Source organism: Oncorhynchus mykiss, chromosome 27 (genome assembly GCF_013265735.2).
Source record: "Oncorhynchus mykiss isolate Arlee chromosome 27, USDA_OmykA_1.1, whole genome shotgun sequence".
Classification (NCBI taxonomy): domain Eukaryota; kingdom Metazoa; phylum Chordata; class Actinopteri; order Salmoniformes; family Salmonidae; genus Oncorhynchus; species Oncorhynchus mykiss.
Genome location: NC_048591.1, coordinates 46,880,595 through 46,899,158, shown reverse-complemented (window position 1 = coordinate 46,899,158; position 18,564 = coordinate 46,880,595). Strand labels below are relative to the sequence as shown.

General features: G+C 44.9%; 1 protein-coding gene across 2 annotated transcripts in view; it reads right to left on the bottom strand.

The window, feature by feature from the left end:
• Positions 1–1,236: 1,236 nt before the first annotated feature.
• Positions 1,237–18,564, bottom strand: part of zgc:153184 (uncharacterized protein LOC751652 homolog) — a 75,996-nt gene continuing 58,668 nt past the window's right edge. For both annotated transcript variants that reach the window (XM_036965301.1, XM_036965300.1), the window contains exon 6: positions 1,237–3,558. In XM_036965301.1, the coding sequence (XP_036821196.1) occupies positions 3,058–3,558 (501 nt within the window). In that variant the 3' untranslated portion in view covers positions 1,237–3,057. The remainder of the gene's footprint in view (positions 3,559–18,564) is intronic.

Below are 18,564 nucleotides of genomic sequence, written 5' to 3'. Positions count from 1 at the left end.
GACATTAAGACTAGCTAAAACCAGAGGCCCTTTTCCTTTCTCTTTCTTCCTCTCTTTCTTTCTTTCTCTCTTTCTTTCTTTCTCTTTCTCTCTTTCTTTCTTTCTCTCTCTCTTTCTTTCTTTCTCTCTTTCTTTCTTTCTCTTTCTCTCTTTCTTTCTTTCTCTCTTTCTTTCTCTCTATCTTTCTTTCTCTTTCTCTCTCTCTTTCTTTCTCTCTTTCTTTCTCTCTTTCTTTCTTTCTTTCTTTCTCTCTTACTTTCTTTCTTTCTCTCTTTCTTTCTTTCTTTCTCTCTTTCTTTCTCTCTTTCTTTCTTTCTTTCTTTCTCTCTTTCTTTCTCTCTTTCTTTCTCTCTCTCTTTCTTTCTTTCTCTCTTTCTCTCTATCTTTCTTTCTCTTTCTCTCTCTCTTTCTCTTTCTTTCTCTCTTTCTCTCTTTCTTTCTCTCTTTCTCTCTTTCTTTCTCTCTTTCTCTCTTTCTTTCTTTCTCTCTCTCTTTCTTTCTCTCTCTCTTTCTTTCTCTTTCTCTCTCTCTTTCTTTCTTTCTCTCTTACTTTCTTTCTTTCTTTCTCTCTTTCTTTCTCTCTTTCTTTCTTTCTTTCTCTCTTTCTTTCTCTCTTTCTCTCTTTCTTTCTTTCTCTTTCTCTCTTTCTCTCTTTCTTTCTTTCTTTCTTTCTCTCTCTTTCTTTCTTTCTCTCTTTCTCTTTCTCTCTCTTTCTTTCTTTCTCTCTTTCTCTCTTTCTCTCTTTCTTTCTTTCTCTCTTTCTCTCTTTCTCTCTCTCTTTCTTTCTCTCTTTCTTTCTTTCTCTTTCTTTCTTTCTTTCTCTCTCTCTTTCTTTCTTTCTCTTTCTCTCTTTCTTTCTCTCTTTCTTTCTTTCTTTCTTTCTCTCTCTCTCTTTCTTTCTTTCTCTCTTTCTCTCTTTCTTTCTTTCTTTCTTTCTCTCTCTTTCTTTCTTTCTTTCTCTCTTTCTTTCTTTCTCTCTCTTTCTTTCTTTCTCTCTTTCTTTCTCTCTTTCTTTCTTTCTTTCTCTCTCTTTCTTTCTTTCTCTCTTTCTTTCTTTCTCTCTCTTTCTTTCTTTCTCTCTTTCTTTCTCTCTTTCTCTCTTTCTTTCTCTCTTTCTTTCTTTCTTTCTCTCTCTTTCTTTCTCTCTCTCTTTCTTTCTTTCTCTCTTTCTCTCTTTCTTTCTTTCTCTCTCTTTCTTTCTTTCTCTCTTTCTCTCTCTCTTTCTTTCTTTCTCTCTCTCTTTCTTTCTTTCTTTCTCTCTTTCTTTCTTACTTACTTTTCTTTAAAATGTTTATTTTTCTTCCAACCAGAGTGTTGCGTATTGACTTGCGGCTGGTCTGTATGATCATTGCCATGTAAAGACAACAGCTGTTTCTGTGGAAACCAGGAAACGCTCTAATGTCATGTAAAGGTAAAAAAAAAAGAAAGAAAGAAAGAAAAAAAGTATGACATTTTAATATGGCATGAACACAACTATCTGATTGTCAAACAAATCACTTTAAAAGAGTAGGCTACCTGCAGGCTGCGCACATGGAAAGAGACATCTGTGTATTAATGGAAGCCAAATGAAGCCATGCTTCCCCAAAAAGGTGAACAATAAAAAATAAAATCAAATTAAATGATGTTTCATAGTTGTCCTTCGAATAAATGTCCTACTCTTTTTCCTCCGACAGCAGCCTCAGAGAGATAGGTGACTGTCTCCACTGAGGTTGATGTGTCTCGCTGTCGGGAGAGAGTCTCAGTCAAAGGATCAATATTATCAATAATTCACACTCTGCTCTAGTGTCATAGAGCTTGACAAGCTGCCTGGTCCTCCGGTGAGAGAGATGACCAGGAGAGGTGACCAGGAGAGGTGACCAGGAGAGGTGACCAGGAGAGGTGACCAGCAGAGGTGACCAGGAGAGGTGACAGGTGACCAGGAGAGGTGACCAGGAGAGGTGACCAGGAGAGGTGACCAGGAGAGGTGACCAGGAGAGATGACAGGTGACCAGGAGAGATGACAGGTGACCAGGAGAGGTGACCAGGAGAGGTGACCAGGAGAAGTGACCAGGAGAGGTGACCAGGAGAGGTGAGAGGTGATCAGGAGAGGTGACCAGGAGAGGTGACAGGTGACCAGGAGAGTTGAGAGGTGACCAGGAGAGGTGACAGGTGACCGGGAGAGGTGACAGGTGACCAGGAGAGATGAGAGGTGACCAGGAGAGATGAGAGGTAACCAGGAGAGGTGAGAGGTAACCAGGAGAGATGAGAGGTAACCAGGAGAGGTGAGAGGTAACCAGGAGAGGTGACAGGTAACCAGGAGAGGTGAGAGGTAACCAGGAGAGGTGAGAGGTAACCAGGAGAGGTGAGAGGTAACCAGGAGAGGTGAGAGGTAACCAGGAGAGGTGACAGGTAACCAGGAGAGGTGAGAGGTAACCAGGAGAGGTGAGAGGTAACCAGGAGAGGTGAGAGGTAACCAGGAGAGGTGAGAGGTAACCAGGAGAGGTGACAGGTAACCAGGAGAGGTGAGAGGTGACCAGGAGAGGTGAGAGGTAACCAGGAGAGGTGAGAGGTAACCAGGAGAGGTAAGAGGTAACCAGGAGAGGTGACAGGTAACCAGGAGAGGTGAGAGGTAACCAGGAGAGGTGAGAGGTAACCAGGAGAGGTGAGACACCTGGGCCAAATACTATAAAGATAATTATTACTTTAAACTGCTGCAGAAACAAGAAAGTATCACCTCCAACAGTATCTGATAGAACACAAAGCTATGCAGAGGATTGTCTACATACACTGCTCTACAGACACAATTCAATGTGACAGGTGAAGAAGCAAGGACAGATTTAGTTCTGGGAACCAAGATTATGCAGGATACAGAATGTCCAACGAGGGTTCTTAGAAGACAAGCTAGTTTCATAATTAGTGAGGATGCATCCCAAATGACACCCCTATTCCTTATATAGTGCACTACTTTTAACCAGGTCTCTGGTCAAAAGTAGAGCACTATTAAGCTGTAGGGTGCCACGTGGGACTCACGCAATGACTGATTGTATGATTTCTTCAACAGTGATTTATGAACATTGTTCAGAGGTTTTCATCCCTCTCACGAGGCTGAGCTGAATCCTCCTGTTCGTCTGTTTGCGTGTTGTCTCCTTTTGTTCCATAAGAGCTACAAGACCCTTCCTCCTCCTCTATGGCCTCCAGAGAATCTGAAGCTTGGGGCTCACCTAGCGCCTGTTCCCCAGCTTCCTTCTTCCCATCCTGGGTGGCTGGGGCTGCCTCTCCTGTCTCCTCCTCCAGAACGTTGTCCTCTTTGGCCTGTTCTCTGTCCCTGTCATTGTCTCCAGTCTCTGTCAGAGTGTCTGGGTGAGACGGGGGGCTTCCCTGGGTCTCCTCGCCCCTCTCCCCGCCCTCCCCTGTCTGCTCAAACACCTGATCCACCTGGTCCTCGGCCCCGTTCACCTGGGGGACGTCTTGGTTACCTTGGGACACAACCCCTCCCTCGGAGACTACGCCCTCCTCGACACACGACTGCCGGTGCTGCCGTGTGGGCGGACGCCTCTTGAAGGACAGCCGAACTCGACTCTACAGAGGAGAGAGAGAGAGAGAGAGAGAGAGAGAGAGAGAGAGAGAGAGAGAGAGAGAGAGAGAGAGAGAGAGAGAGAAACAGGAAAGACTGAGTGTTGTGCAACACACAATAGCTAATGAATAAAGTCAGGCTTTAGTAAGACTTGATTATCTTGAGCTTGGTTACAATCTCTGTTTTTCTATGATTTTGGCCTTCTGTACTTTAACACACCATCTTAGAAAGACAACCATTAGTCATGATATCGTGTGTTTTTGTTCTATTAGGAACAAACTTAACACAATATGCATTTTAATGTGTTTAATTACGGATTCTGTTGCTAATTAGTTGTAATAATCTAACGAGCCAAATAGAATAGTAGTAGTAGGGCACTAGATAAGAGTGACAGACCCTAGAGGAGTAGGGCACTAGATAAGAGTGACAGACCCTAGAGGGGAAGGGCACTAGATAACAGGGACAAACCCTGGGGGAGTAGGGCGCTAGATAAGAGGGACAGACCCTAGAGGAGTAGGGCACTAGAGGAGTAGGGCACTAGAGGAGTAGGGCACTAGAGGAGTAGGGCACTAGATAAGAGGGACAGACCCTAGAGGAGTAGGGCACTAGATAAGAGGGACAGCCCCTAGAGGAGTAGGGCACTAGATAAGAGGGACAGACCCTGGAGGAGTAGGGCACTAGATAAGAGGGACAGACCCTAGAGGAGTAGGGCACTAGAGGAGTAGGGCACTAGAGGAGTAGGGCGCTAGATAAGAGGGACAGCCCCTAGAGGAGTAGGGTACTAGATAAGAGGGACAGACCCTAGAGGAGTAGGGCACTAGATAAGAGGGACAGACCCTAGAGGAGTAGGGCCCTAGATAAGAGGGACAGACCCTAGAGGAGTAGGGCACTAGAGGAGTAGGGCACTAGATAAGAGGAACAGACCCTGGAGGAGTAGGGCACTAGATAAGAGTGACAGACCCTAGAGGAGTAGGGCACTAGATTAGAGTGACAGACCCTAGAGGAGTAGGGCACTAGATAAGAGTGACAGACCCTAGAGGAGTAGGGCACTAGAGGAGTAGGGCACTAGATAAGAGGGACAGACCCTGGAGGAGTAGGGCACTAGATAAGAGGGACAGACCCTAGAGGAGTAGGGCACTAGATAAGAAGGACAGACCCTAGAGGAGTAGGGCACTAGAGGAGTAGGGCACTAGATAAGAGGGACAGACCCTAGATGAGTAGGGCACTAGATAAGAGGGACAGCCCCTAGAGGAGTAGGGCACTAGATAAGAGGGACAGACCCTAGAGGAGTAGGGCACTAGATAAGAGTGACAGACCCTAGAGGAGTAGGGCACTAGAGGAGTAGGGCACTAGATAAGAGTGTAAGCCCCTAGATGAGTAGGGCACTAGATAAGAGGGACAGACCCTAGAGGAGTAGGGCACTAGATAAGAGTGTAAGCCCCTAGAGGAGTAGGGCACTAGATAAGAGGGAAACACGCTAGAGGAGTAGGGCACTAGATAAGAGTGTAAGCCACTAGAGGAGTAGGGCACTAGATAAGAGGGACAGACCCTAGAGGAGTAGGGCACTAGATAAGAGGGACAGACCCTGGAGGAGTAGGGCGCTAGATAAGAGGGACAGACCCTAGAGGAGTAGGGCACTAGAGGATTAGGGCACTAGAGGAGTAGGGCACTAGATAAGAGAGACAGCCCCTAGAGGAGTAGGGCACTAGAGGAGTAGGGCACTAGATAAGAGGGACAGACCCTAGAGGAGTAGGGCACTAGATAAGAGGGACAGACCCTAGAGGAGTAGGGCACTAGATAAGAGGGACAGACCCTAGAGGAGTAGGGCACTAGAGGGGTAGGGCACTAGATAAGAGGGACAGACCCTAGAGGAGTAGGGTACTAGATAAGAGGGACAGCCCCTAGAGGAGTAGGGCACTAGAGGAGTAGGGCACTAGATAAGAGGGACAGACCCTAGAGGAGTAGGGCACTAGATAAGAGGGACAGACCCTAGAGGAGTAGGGCACTAGATTAGAGTGACAGACCCTAGAGGAGTAGGGCACTAGATAAGAGTGACAGACCCTAGAGGAGTAGGGCACTAGAGGAGTAGGGCACTAGATAAGAGGGACAGACCCTGGAGGAGTAGGGCACTAGATAAGAGGGACAGACCCTAGAGGAGTAGGGCGCTAGATAAGAGGGACAGACCCTAGAGGAGTAGGGCACTAGAGGAGTAGGGCGCTAGATAAGAGGGACAGACCCTAGAAGAGTAGGGCACTAGATAAGAAGGACAGACCCTAGAGGAGTAGGGCACTAGAGGAGTAGGGCACTAGATAAGAGGGACAGACCCTAGATGAGTAGGGCACTAGATAAGAGGGACAGCCCCTAGAGGAGTAGGGCACTAGATAAGAGGGACAGACCCTAGAGGAGTAGGGCACTAGATAAGAGTGACAGACCCTAGAGGAGTAGGGCACTAGAGGAGTAGGGCACTAGATAAGAGTGTAAGCCCCTAGAGGAGTAGGGCACTAGATAAGAGGGACACACCCTAGAGGAGTAGGGCACTAGATAAGAGTGTAAGCCACTAGAGGAGTAGGGCACTAGATAAGAGGGACAGACCCTGGAGGAGTAGGGCGCTAGATAAGAGGGACAGACCCTAGAGGAGTAGGGCACTAGAGGATTAGGGCACTAGAGGAGTAGGGCACTAGATAAGAGAGACAGCCCCTAGAGGAGTATGGCACTAGATAAGAGTGACAGACCCTAGAGGAGTAGGGCACTACATAAGAGTGACACACCCTACAGGAGTAGGGCACTAGATAAGAGGGACAGACCCTAGAGGAGTAGGGCGCTAGATAAGAGTGACATACCCTAGAGGAGTAGGGCACTAGAGGAGTAGGGCACTAGATAAGAGGGACAGCCCCTAGAGGAGTAGGGCACTAGATAAGAGGGACAGACCCTAGAGGAGTAGGGCACTAGAGGAGTAGGGAACTAGATAAGAGTGTAAGCCCCTAGAGGAGTAGGGCACTAGATAAGAGGGACACACCCTAGAGGAGTAGGGCACTAGATAAGAGTGTAAGCCACTAGAGGAGTAGGGCACTAGATAAGAGGGACAGACCCTAGAGGAGTAGGGCACTAGATAAGAGGGACAGACCCTGGAGGAGTAGGGCGCTAGATAAGAGGGACAGACCCTAGAGGAGTAGGGCACTAGAGGATTAGGGCACTAGAGGAGTAGGGCACTAGATAAGAGAGACAGCCCCTAGAGGAGTAGGGCACTAGATAAGAGTGACAGACCCTAGAGGAGTAGGGCACTACATAAGAGTGACACACCCAAGAGGAGTAGGGCACTAGATAAGAGGGACAGACCCTAGAGGAGTAGGGCGCTAGATAAGAGTGACATACCCTAGAGGAGTAGGGCACTAGAGGAGTAGGGCACTAGATAAGAGGGACAGCCCCTAGAGGAGTAGGGCACTAGATAAGAGGGACAGACCCTAGAGGAGTAGGGCACTAGAGGAGTAGGGAACTAGATAAGAGTGTAAGCCCCTAGAGGAGTAGGGCACTAGATAAGAGGGACACACCCTAGAGGAGTAGGGCACTAGATAAGAGTGTAAGCCACTAGAGGAGTAGGGCACTAGATAAGAGGGACAGACCCTAGAGGAGTAGGGCACTAGATAAGAGGGACAGACCCTGGAGGAGTAGGGCGCTAGATAAGAGGGACAGACCCTAGAGGAGTAGGGCACTAGAGGATTAGGGCACTAGAGGAGTAGGGCACTAGATAAGAGAGACAGCCCCTAGAGGAGTAGGGCACTAGATAAGAGTGACAGACCCTAGAGGAGTAGGGCACTACATAAGAGTGACACACCCAAGAGGAGTAGGGCACTAGATAAGAGGGACAGACCCTAGAGGAGTAGGGCGCTAGATAAGAGTGACATACCCTAGAGGAGTAGGGCACTAGAGGAGTAGGGCACTAGATAAAAGGGACAGCCCCTAGAGGAGTAGGGCACTATATAAGAGGGACAGACCCTGGAGGAGTAGGGCACTAGATAAGAGTGACAGACCCTAGAGGAGTAGGGCACTAGATAAGAGTGACAGACCCTAGAGGAGTAGGGCGCTAGATAAGAGGGACAGACCCTAGAGGAGTAGGGCACTAGATAAGAGGGACAGACCCTAGAGGAGTAGGGCACTAGAGGAGTAGGGCACTAGAGGAGTAGGGCACTAGATAAGAGAGACAGCCCCTAGAGGAGTAGGGCACTAGAGGAGTAGGGCACTAGATAAAAGGGACAGCCCCTAGAGGAGTAGGGCACTAGAGGAATAGGGCACTAGATAAAAGGGACAGCCCCTAGAGGAGTAGGGCACTAGAGGAGTAGGGCACTAGATAAGAGAGACAGCCCCTAGAGGAGTAGGGCACTAGAGGAGTAGGGCACTAGATAAAAGGGACAGCCCCTAGAGGAGTAGGGCACTAGATAAGAGGGACAGACCCTGGAGGAGTAGGGCACTAGATAAGAGTGACAGACCCTAGAGGAGTAGGGCACTAGATAAGAGTGACAGACCCTAGAGGAGTAGGGCGCTAGATAAGAGGGACAGACCCTAGAGGAGTAGGGCACTAGATAAGAGGGACAGACCCTAGAGGAGTAGGGCACAAGAGGAGTAGGGCACTAGAGGAGTAGGGCACTAGATAAGAGAGACAGCCCCTAGAGGAGTAGGGCACTAGAGGAGTAGGGCACTAGATAAAAGGGACAGCCCCTAGAGGAGTAGGGCACTAGAGGAATAGGGCACTAGATAAAAGGGACAGCCCCTAGAGGAGTAGGGCACTAGAGGAGTAGGGCACTAGATAAGAGAGACAGCCCCTAGAGGAGTAGGGCACTAGAGGAGTAGGGCACTAGATAAAAGGGACAGCCCCTAGAGGAGTAGGGCACTAGATAAGAGGGACAGACCCTGGAGGAGTAGGGCACTAGATAAGAGTGACAGACCCTAGAGGAGTAGGGCACTAGATAAGAGTGACAGACCCTAGAGGAGTAGGGCGCTAGATAAGAGGGACAGACCCTAGAGGAGTAGGGCACTAGATAAGAGGGACAGACCCTAGAGGAGTAGGGCACTAGAGGAGTAGGGCACTAGATACGATGCATGTTGAACACTGAACGAGAGCTCGGTTTAATGTTTTTGAAATGTTATCACAGTGTTTCCTTGCCAAGCTTGATTCATATACTTTTGGATTTTGGATCCCGCAACTCGGTTAGCCTCAGTTGCTGTGCACTAGCTGTTGTCATCGGCAGTTGTATTGTAAGAAACATCTTGGTTCCCGGGGCAAAAAAAAACCCTGTGCTATCCTGGAGCATGAGTAGAGGACATTACAAGGCTGCTTCCGACCGCTCTACAACAGATTCCTGGAGCATGAGTAGAGGACATTACAAGGCTGCTTCCGACCGCTCTACAACAGATTCCTGGAGCATGAGTAGAGGACATTACAAAGCTGCTTCCGACCGCTCTACAACAGATTCCTGGAGCATGAGTAGAGGACATTACAAGGCTGCTTCCGACCGCTCTACGACAGATTCCTGGAGCATGAGTAGAGGACATTACAAGGCTGCTTCCGAACGCTCTACGACAGATTCCTGGAGCATGAGTAGAGGACATTACAAGGCTGCTTCCGAACGCTCTACGACAGATTCCTGGAGCATGAGTAGAGGACATTACAAGGCTGCTTCCGACCGCTCCACAACAGATTCCTGGAGCATGAGTAGAGGACATTACAAGGCTGCTTCCGAACGCTCTACGACAGATTCCTGGAGCATGAGTAGAGGACATTACAAGGCTGCTTCCGACCGCTCTACAACAGATTCCGGGAGCTGACGCCGTCGTAGTCCATGCGGTGTCAAACAACATGAGGAGGGTTAGCTCAGAACTTCTGAAAATTGTTTTTAAAGAACTGATTCTTGCACTGAAAGATTGCAAAAAGGAGCCAATCATTTCAGGTCCGGTACGATAGTTGAAAGATTCAGTGTGAAAGTTTGGATACACCTACTCATTATTCTATATTGTAGAATAATAGTGAAGACATCAAAACTATGAAATAACACATATGGAATCATGTAGTAACCAAAAAAAGTGTGAAACAAATCTACATATATTTTATATTTGAGATTCTTCAAAGTAGCCACCCTTTGCATTCATGACAGCTTTGCACACTCTTGGCATTCTCTCAACCAGCTTCATGAGGTAGAGCACCTGGAATGCATTTTAATTAACAGGTGTGACACGTTAAAAGTTAATTTGAGGAATTTATTTTCTTCTTAATGTGTTTGAACCAATCAGTTGTGTTGTGACCAGGTAGGGGGGGGTATACAGAAGATGGCTCTATTTGGTAAAAGAACAATTCCATATTATGGCAAGAACAGCTCAAATAAGCAAAGAGAAACGACAGCCTATCATTACTTTAAGACTTGAAGGTCAGTGCATTCCTCCAGTGCAGTTGCAGAAACCATCAAGCGTTATGATGAAACTGTCTCTCATTAGAGTTACCTGGCTCTCATGAGGACCACCACAGGAAAGGAAGACCCAGAGTTACCTCTGCTGCAGAGGATAAGTTCATTAAAGTTACCAGCATCAGAAATTGCAGCCTAAATAAATGCTTCTCAGAGTTCAAGTAACAGACACATCTCAACATCAACTGTTCAGAGAAGACTGCGTGGATCAGGCCTTCATGGTTGAATTGCTGCAAAGAAACCACTACTAAAGGACATCAATAATAAGAAGAGACTTGCTTGGGCCAAGAAACACGAGCAATGGACATTAGACTGGTGGAAATCTGTGCTTTGGTCTGGAGTCCAAATTGGAGATTGCAGCAATACACCATCCCATCTGGTTTGCGCTTAGTGGGACTATCATTTGTTTTTCAACAGGACAATGATCCAATACACCTCCAGGCTGTGTAAGGGCTATTCAACCAAGAAGGAGAGTGATGGGGTGCTGCATCAGATGACCTGTCCTCAACAATCACCCAACCTCAACACAGTTGAGATGGTTTGGGATGAGTTGGACCGCAGAGTGAAGGAAATGCAGCCAACAAGTGCTCAGCATATGTGGGACCTCCTGCAAGACTGTTGGAAAAACATTCCGGGTGAAGCTGGTTGAGAGAATGCCAAGAGTTTGCAAAGCTGTCAAGGTAAAGGGTGCCTACTTTGAAGAATCTAAAATATATTTTGATTTGTTTTTGGTTACAACAATATTAAAGCTGATCTACCCCTTACATTTTTTTTAAATAAAGAAATGATGGAGGAGGAGGAGAGAGAAGGAATGGAGGAGGAGGAGGGTGTAGGAATGGAGGAGGAGGAGGATGAATGAATGGAGGAGGAGGAGGGTGAAGGAATGGAGGAGGAGGAGGAGGAGGGTGAAGGAATGGAGGAGGGAGGGAGACAGAATAGAGGAGGGAGGGAGACGGAATAGAGAAGGAGGAGGAGGAGGAGGGAGAAGAAATGGAGGAGGAGGGAGGGAGACGGAATAGAGGAGGAGGAGGAGGGAGGGAGACGGAATGGAGGAGGAGGAGGAGGGAGGGAGACGGAATGGAGGAGGAGGAGGAGGAGGAGAGAGAAGGAATGGAGGAGGAGGAGGAGGAGGAGAGAGAAGGAATGGAGGAGGAGGAGGAGAGAGAAGGAATGAAGGAATGGAGGAGGAGGGGGAGGAGGAGGAGGAGAGAGAAGGAATGGAGGAGGAGGAGGAGGAGGAGGAGGGAGGGAGACAGAATAGAGGAGGAGGAGGAGGAGGAGGAGGATGAAGGAATGGAGGAGGAGGAGGGAGAAGAAATGGAGGAGGAGGGAGGGAGACGGAATAGAGGAGGAGGAGGGAGGGAGACGGAATGGAGGAGGAGGAGGAGGGAGGGAGACGGAATGGAGGAGGAGGAGGGAGGGAGACGGAATGGAGGAGGAGGAGGAGGAGGAGAGAGAAGGAATGGAGGAGGAGGAGGAGGAGAGAGAAGGAATGAAGGAGGAGGAGGAGGATGAAGGAATGGAGGAGGAGGAGGAGGAGGAGAGAGAAGGAATGGAGGAGGAGGAGGAGGAGGAGAGAGAAGGAATGAAGGAGGAGGAGGAGGAGGAGGAGGAGGAGGAGGAGAGAGAAGGAATGGAGGAGGAGGAGGAGGAGGGAGGGAGACAGAATAGAGGAGGAGGAGGAGGAGGGAGGGAGACGGAATAGAGGAGGAGGAGGAGGAGGAGGATGAAGGAATGGAGGAGGAGGGAGGGAGACGGAATAGAGGAGGAGGAGGAGGAGGAGGAGGAGGGAGAAGAAATGGAGGAGGAGGGAGGGAGACGGAATAGAGGAGGAGGAGGGAGGGAGACGGAATGGAGGAGGAGGAGGAGGGAGGGAGACGGAATGGAGGAGGAGGAGGAGGGAGGGAGACGGAATGGAGGAGGAGGGAGGGAGATGGAATGGAGGAGGAGGGAGAGGGAGAAGGAATGGAAGAGGAGGAGGAGGGAGAAGGAATGGAGGAGGAGAAGGGAGAAGGAATGGAGGAGGAGGAGAGGGAGAAGGAATGGAGGAGGAGGAGGAGGGAGAAGGAATGGAGGAGTAGGAGGAGGGAGGTAGACGGAATGGAAGAGTAGGAGGGGGAGGTAGACGGAATGGAGGAGGGGGAGGGAGGGAGACGGAATGGAAGAGTAGGAGGAGGAGAGGGGTGAAGGAACGGAGGAGGAGGAGGGAGGGAGAAAGAATGGAGGAGGAGGGGGGAGAAGGAATGTAAGATGAGGAGGAGGTAGACGGAATGGAGGAGGGGGAGGGAGAAAGAATAGAGGAGGAGGGGGGAGAAGGAATGTAAGATGAGGAGGAGGTAGGGAGAAGGAATGAGGAGGAGGAGGGAGAAAGAATGGAGGAGGAGGGGGGAGAAGGAATGTAAGATGAGGAGGAGGTAGGGAGACGGAATGAAGGATAAGGAGTGAGAGGGAATGGAGGAGGAGGAGGAGGAGGGGGAGGGAGAAGGAATGGAAGAGGAGGAGGAATGGAGGAGGAGAAAGGGGAAGGAATGGAGGAGGAGGAGAGGGAGAAGGAATGGAAGAGGAGGAGGGAGAAGGAATGGAGGAGGAGGAGGAGGAGGGAGAAGGAATGGAGGAGGAGGAGGAGGGAGAAGGAATGGAAGAGGAGGAGGGAGAAGGAATGGAGGAGTAGGAGGAGGGAGGGAGACGGAATGGAGGAGGGAGGGAGGGAGGAGTAGGCTAAGTGGATAACACCTTCAATCCCCCTGGTCTCTGCGCTGAGCCACTGCAGGAGGCCTGTTCCTGGGCTTACAGAGCATAGAAATAGAATCTATAGAAGGGGCTTAGAGCGTCTAACCCTGGCACTTTGACTCGAATAGGGAGGCCCATTCTCTAGATTATATTTCTATGTTACAGAGGGCCTATTTTAGGACGGCAGGACACACAGCTAGGGACACGTGTCACCAGGGGGAGAGGGAATAAGTGGCCTGGAGTGATGTCACAGCTCACGTACAGGAGATGACGTGAGAGACCAAGACCACAAGGCTTCCACTGACTGACGTAGGATCAACCAATCAAATCAAATCAAATTGTATTTGTCACGTACACTGAATACAACAGGTGTAGTAGACCTTACAGTGAAATGCTGAATACAACAGGTGTAGTAGACCTCACAGTGAAATGCTGAATACAACAGGTGTAGTAGACCTCACATTGAAATGCTGAATACAACAGGTGTAGTAGACCTCACAGTGAAATGCTTACTTACAGGCTCTAACCATTAGTGCAAAAAATGTATTAGGTGAACAATAGGTAAGTAAAGAAATAAAACAACAGTAAAAATACAGGCTATATACAGTAGTGAGGTTATATACAGTAGAGAGGTTAAATACAGTAGAGAGGTTATATACAGTAGAGAGGCTATATATAGTAGAGAGGTTATATACAGTAGAGAGGTTATATACAGTAGAGAGGTTATATACAGTAGAGAGGCTATATACAGTAGAGAGGTTATATACAGTAGAGAGTCTATATACAGTAGAGAGGCTATAAAAGTAGTGAGGCTATATACAGTAGAGAGGCTATATACAGTAGAGAGGTTATATACAGTAGAGAGGCTATATACAGTAGAGAGGCTATAAAAGTAGTGAGGCTATATACAGTAGAGAGGCTATATACAGTAGAGAGGCTATATACAGTAGAGAGGCTATAAAAGTAGTGAGGCTATATACAGTAGAGGGGCTATATACAGTAGAGAGGCTATATACAGTAGAGAGGCTATATGCAGTAGAGAGGCTATATACAGTAGAGAGGATATATACAGTAGAGAGGCTATATACAGTAGAGAGGCTATATATAGTAGAGAGGTTATATAAAGTAGAGGCTATATACAGTAGAGAGGCTATATACAGTAGACAGGCTATATACAGTAGAGAGGCTATATACAGTAGAGAGGCTATATACAGTAGAGAGGCTATATACAGTAGAGAGGATATATACAGTAGAGGCTATATACAGTAGAGAGGCTCTATACAGTAGAGAGGCTATATACAGTAGAGAGGCTATATACAGTAGAGAGGCTATATACAGTAGAGAGGATATATACAGTAGAGAGGCTATATACAGTAGAGAGGATATAAAAGTAGCGAGGCTACATACAGAGACACCTGTTAGTCAGGCTGATTGAGGTAGTATGTACATGTAGATATATACAGACACCGGTTAGTCAGGCTGATTGAGGTAGTATGTACATGTAGGTATATACAGACAGTGAAAGTGACTATGCATATATGATAAACAGAGAGTAGCAGCAGCGTAAACAGAGGGGTTGGTGGGGGGGGGGGGGGGGGGGGGGGGGGGGGAAACACAATGCAGATAGTCTGGGTAGCCATTTGATTACCTGTGTTACGTCACAGGCAGAATACCCAGCACAGAAAGGCTGTTCAATGTAATGACAAATGATGATGTTCAGTACAGCTACAATATCAATCTACTGCTGTAGGATACTATACAGCTACAATATCAATCTACTGCTGTAGGTTACTATACAGCTACAATATCAATCTACTGCTGTAGGTTACTATACAGCTACAATATCTATCTACTGCTGTAGGTTACTATACAATATCAATCTACTGCTGTAGGTTACTATACAGCTACAATATCAATCTACTGCTGTAGGATACTATACAGCTACAATATCAATCTACTGCTGTAGGTTACTATACAGCTACAATATCTATCTACTGCTGTAGGTTACTATACAGCTACAATATCTATCTACTGCTGTAGGATACTATACAGCTACAATATCAATCTACTGCTGTAGGATACTATACAATATCAATCTACTGCTGTAGGATACTATACAGCTACAATATCAATCTACTGCTGTAGGATACTATACAATATCAATCTACTGCTGTAGGATACTATACAGCTACAATATCAATCTACTGCTGTAGGATACTATACAATATCAATCTACTGCTGTAGGATACTATACAGCTACAATATCAATCTACTGCTGTAGGATACTATACAATATCAATCTACTGCTGTAGAATACTATACAGCTACAATATCAATCTACTGCTGTAGGATACTATACAGCTACAATATCAATCTACTGCTGTAGGATACTATACAGCTACAATATCAATCTACTGCTGTAGGTTACTATACAATATCAATCTACTGCTGTAGGTTAATATACAATATCAATCTACTGCTGTAGGATACTATACAGCTACAATATCAATCTACTGCTGTAGGTTACTATACAATATCAATCTACTGCTGTAGGTTACTATACAATATCTATCTACTGCTGTAGGATACTATACAATATCAGTCTACTGCTGTAGGATACTATACAATATCAGTCTACTGCTGTAGGATACTATACAATATCAGTCTACTGCTGTAGGATACTATACAATATCAATCTACTGCTGTAGGATACTATACAATATCAATCTACTGCTGTAGGTTACTATACAATATCAATATACTGCTGTAGGTTACTATATACAATATCAATCTACTGCTGTAGGATACTATACAATATCAGTCTACTGCTGTAGGTTACTATACAATATCAATCTACTGCTGTAGGTTACTATACAATATCAATCTACTGCTGTAGGTTACTATACAATATCAGTCTACTGCTGTAGGTTACTATACAGCTACAATATCAATCTACTGCTGTAGGATACTATACAATATCAATCTACTGCTGTAGGATACTATACAATATCAATCTACTGCTGTAGGTTACTATACAATATCAATCTACTGCTGTAGGTTACTATACAGCTACAATATCAATCTACTGCTGTAGGATACTATACAGCTACAATATCAATCTACTGCTGTAGGACACTATACAATATCAATCTACTGCTGTAGGATACTATACAATATCAATCTACTGCTGTAGGTTACTATACAATATCAATCTACTGCTGTAGGTTACTATACAGCTACAATATCAATCTACTGCTGTAGGATACTATACAATATCAATCTACTGCTGTAGGTTACTATACAGCTACAATATCAATCTACTGCTGTAGGACACTATACAATATCAATCTACTGCTGTAGGATACTATACAATATCAATCTACTGCTGTAGGTTACTATACAATATCAATCTACTGCTGTAGGTTACTATACAATATCAATCTACTGCTGTAGGTTACTATACAATATCAATCTACTGCTGTAGGTTACTATACAATATCAATCTACTGCTGTAGGTTACTATACAATATCAATCTACTGCTGTAGGATACTATACAGCTACAATATCAATCTACTGCTGTAGGTTACTATACAATATCAATCTACTGCTGTAGGATACTATACAATATCAATCTACTGCTGTAGGATACTATACAATATCAATCTACTGCTGTAGGTTACTATACAATATCAATCTACTGCTGTAGGATACTATACAGCTACAATATCAATCTACTGCTGTAGGATACTATACAATATCAATCTACTGCTGTAGGTTACTATACAATATCAATCTACTGCTGTAGGATACTATACAGCTACAATATCAATCTACTGCTGTAGGTTACTATACAATATCAATCTACTGCTGTAGGATACTATACAATATCAATCTACTGCTGTAGGATACTATACAATATCAATCTACTGCTGTAGGTTACTATACAATATCAATCTACTGCTGTAGGATACTATACAATATCAATCTACTGCTGTAGGTTACTATACAATATCAATCTACTGCTGTAGGATACTATACAGCTACAATATCAATCTACTGCTGTAGGTTACTATACAGCTACAATATCAATCTACTGCTGTAGGTTACTATACAATATCAATCTACTGCTGTAGGATACTATACAATATCAATCTACTGCTGTAGGTTACTATACAATATCAATCTACTGCTGTAGGATACTATACAGCTACAATATCAATCTACTGCTGTAGGTTACTATACAATATCAATCTACTGCTGTAGGATACTATACAATATCAATCTACTGCTGTAGGTTACTATACAGCTACAATATCAATCTACTGCTGTAGGATAGTATACAGCTACAATATCAATCTACTTCTGTAGGATACTATACAGCTACAATATCAATCTACTGCTGTAGGATACTATACAATATCAATCTACTGCTGTAGGTTACTATACAGCTACAATATCAATCTACTGCTGTATTTTACTATACAATATCAATCTACTGCTGTAGGTTACTATACAGCTACAATATCAATCTACTGCTGTAGGATACTATACAATATCAATCTACTGCTGTAGGTTACTATACAATATCAATCTACTGCTGTAGGTTACTATATACAATATCAATCTACTGCTGTAGGTTACTATACAATATCAATCTACTGCTGTAGGATACTATACAGCTACAATATCAATCTACTGCTGTAGGATACTATACAATATCAATCTACTGCTGTAGGTTACTATACAGCTACAATATCAATCTACTGCTGTAGGTTACTATACAATATCAATCTACTGCTGTAGGTTACTATACAGCTACAATATCAATCTACTGCTGTAGGTTACTATATACAATATCAATCTACTGCTGTAGGTTACTATACAATATCAATCTACTGCTGTAGGTTACTATATACAATATCAATCTACTGCTGTAGGATACTATACAATATCAATCTACTGCTGTAGGTTACTATACAGCTACAATATCAATCTACTGCTGTGGGATACTATACAATATCAATCTACTGCTGTAGGATACTATACAATATCAATCTACTGCTGTAGGATACTATACAATATCAATCTACTGCTGTAGGTTACTATACAATATCAATCTACTGCTGTAGGATACTATACAGCTACAATATCAATCTACTGCTGTAGGATACTATACAATATCAATCTACTGCTGTAGGTTACTATACAATATCAATCTACTGCTGTAGGTTACTATACAGCTACAATATCAATCTACTGCTGTGGGATACTATACAATATCAATCTACTGCTGTAGGTTACTATACAATATCAATCTACTGCTGTAGGATACTATACAGCTACAATATCAATCTACTGCTGTAGGATACTATACAGCTACAATATCAATCTACTGCTGTAGGATACTATACAGCTACAATATCAATCTACTGCTGTAGGTTACTATACAATATCAATCTACTGCTGTAGGTTACTATACAATATCAATCTACTGCTGTAGGTTACTATACAATATCAATCTACTGCTGTAGGTTACTATATACAATATCAATCTACTGCTGTAGGTTACTATACAATATCAATCTACTGCTGTAGGATACTATACAATATCAATCTACTGCTGTAGGATACTATACAATATCAATCTACTGCTGTAGGTTACTATACAATATCAATCTACTGCTGTAGGATACTATACAATATCAATCTACTGCTGTAGGTTACTATACAATATCAATCTACTGCTGTAGAATACTATACAGCTACAATATCAATCTACTGCTGTAGGTTACTATACAGCTACAATATCAATCTACTGCTGTGGGATA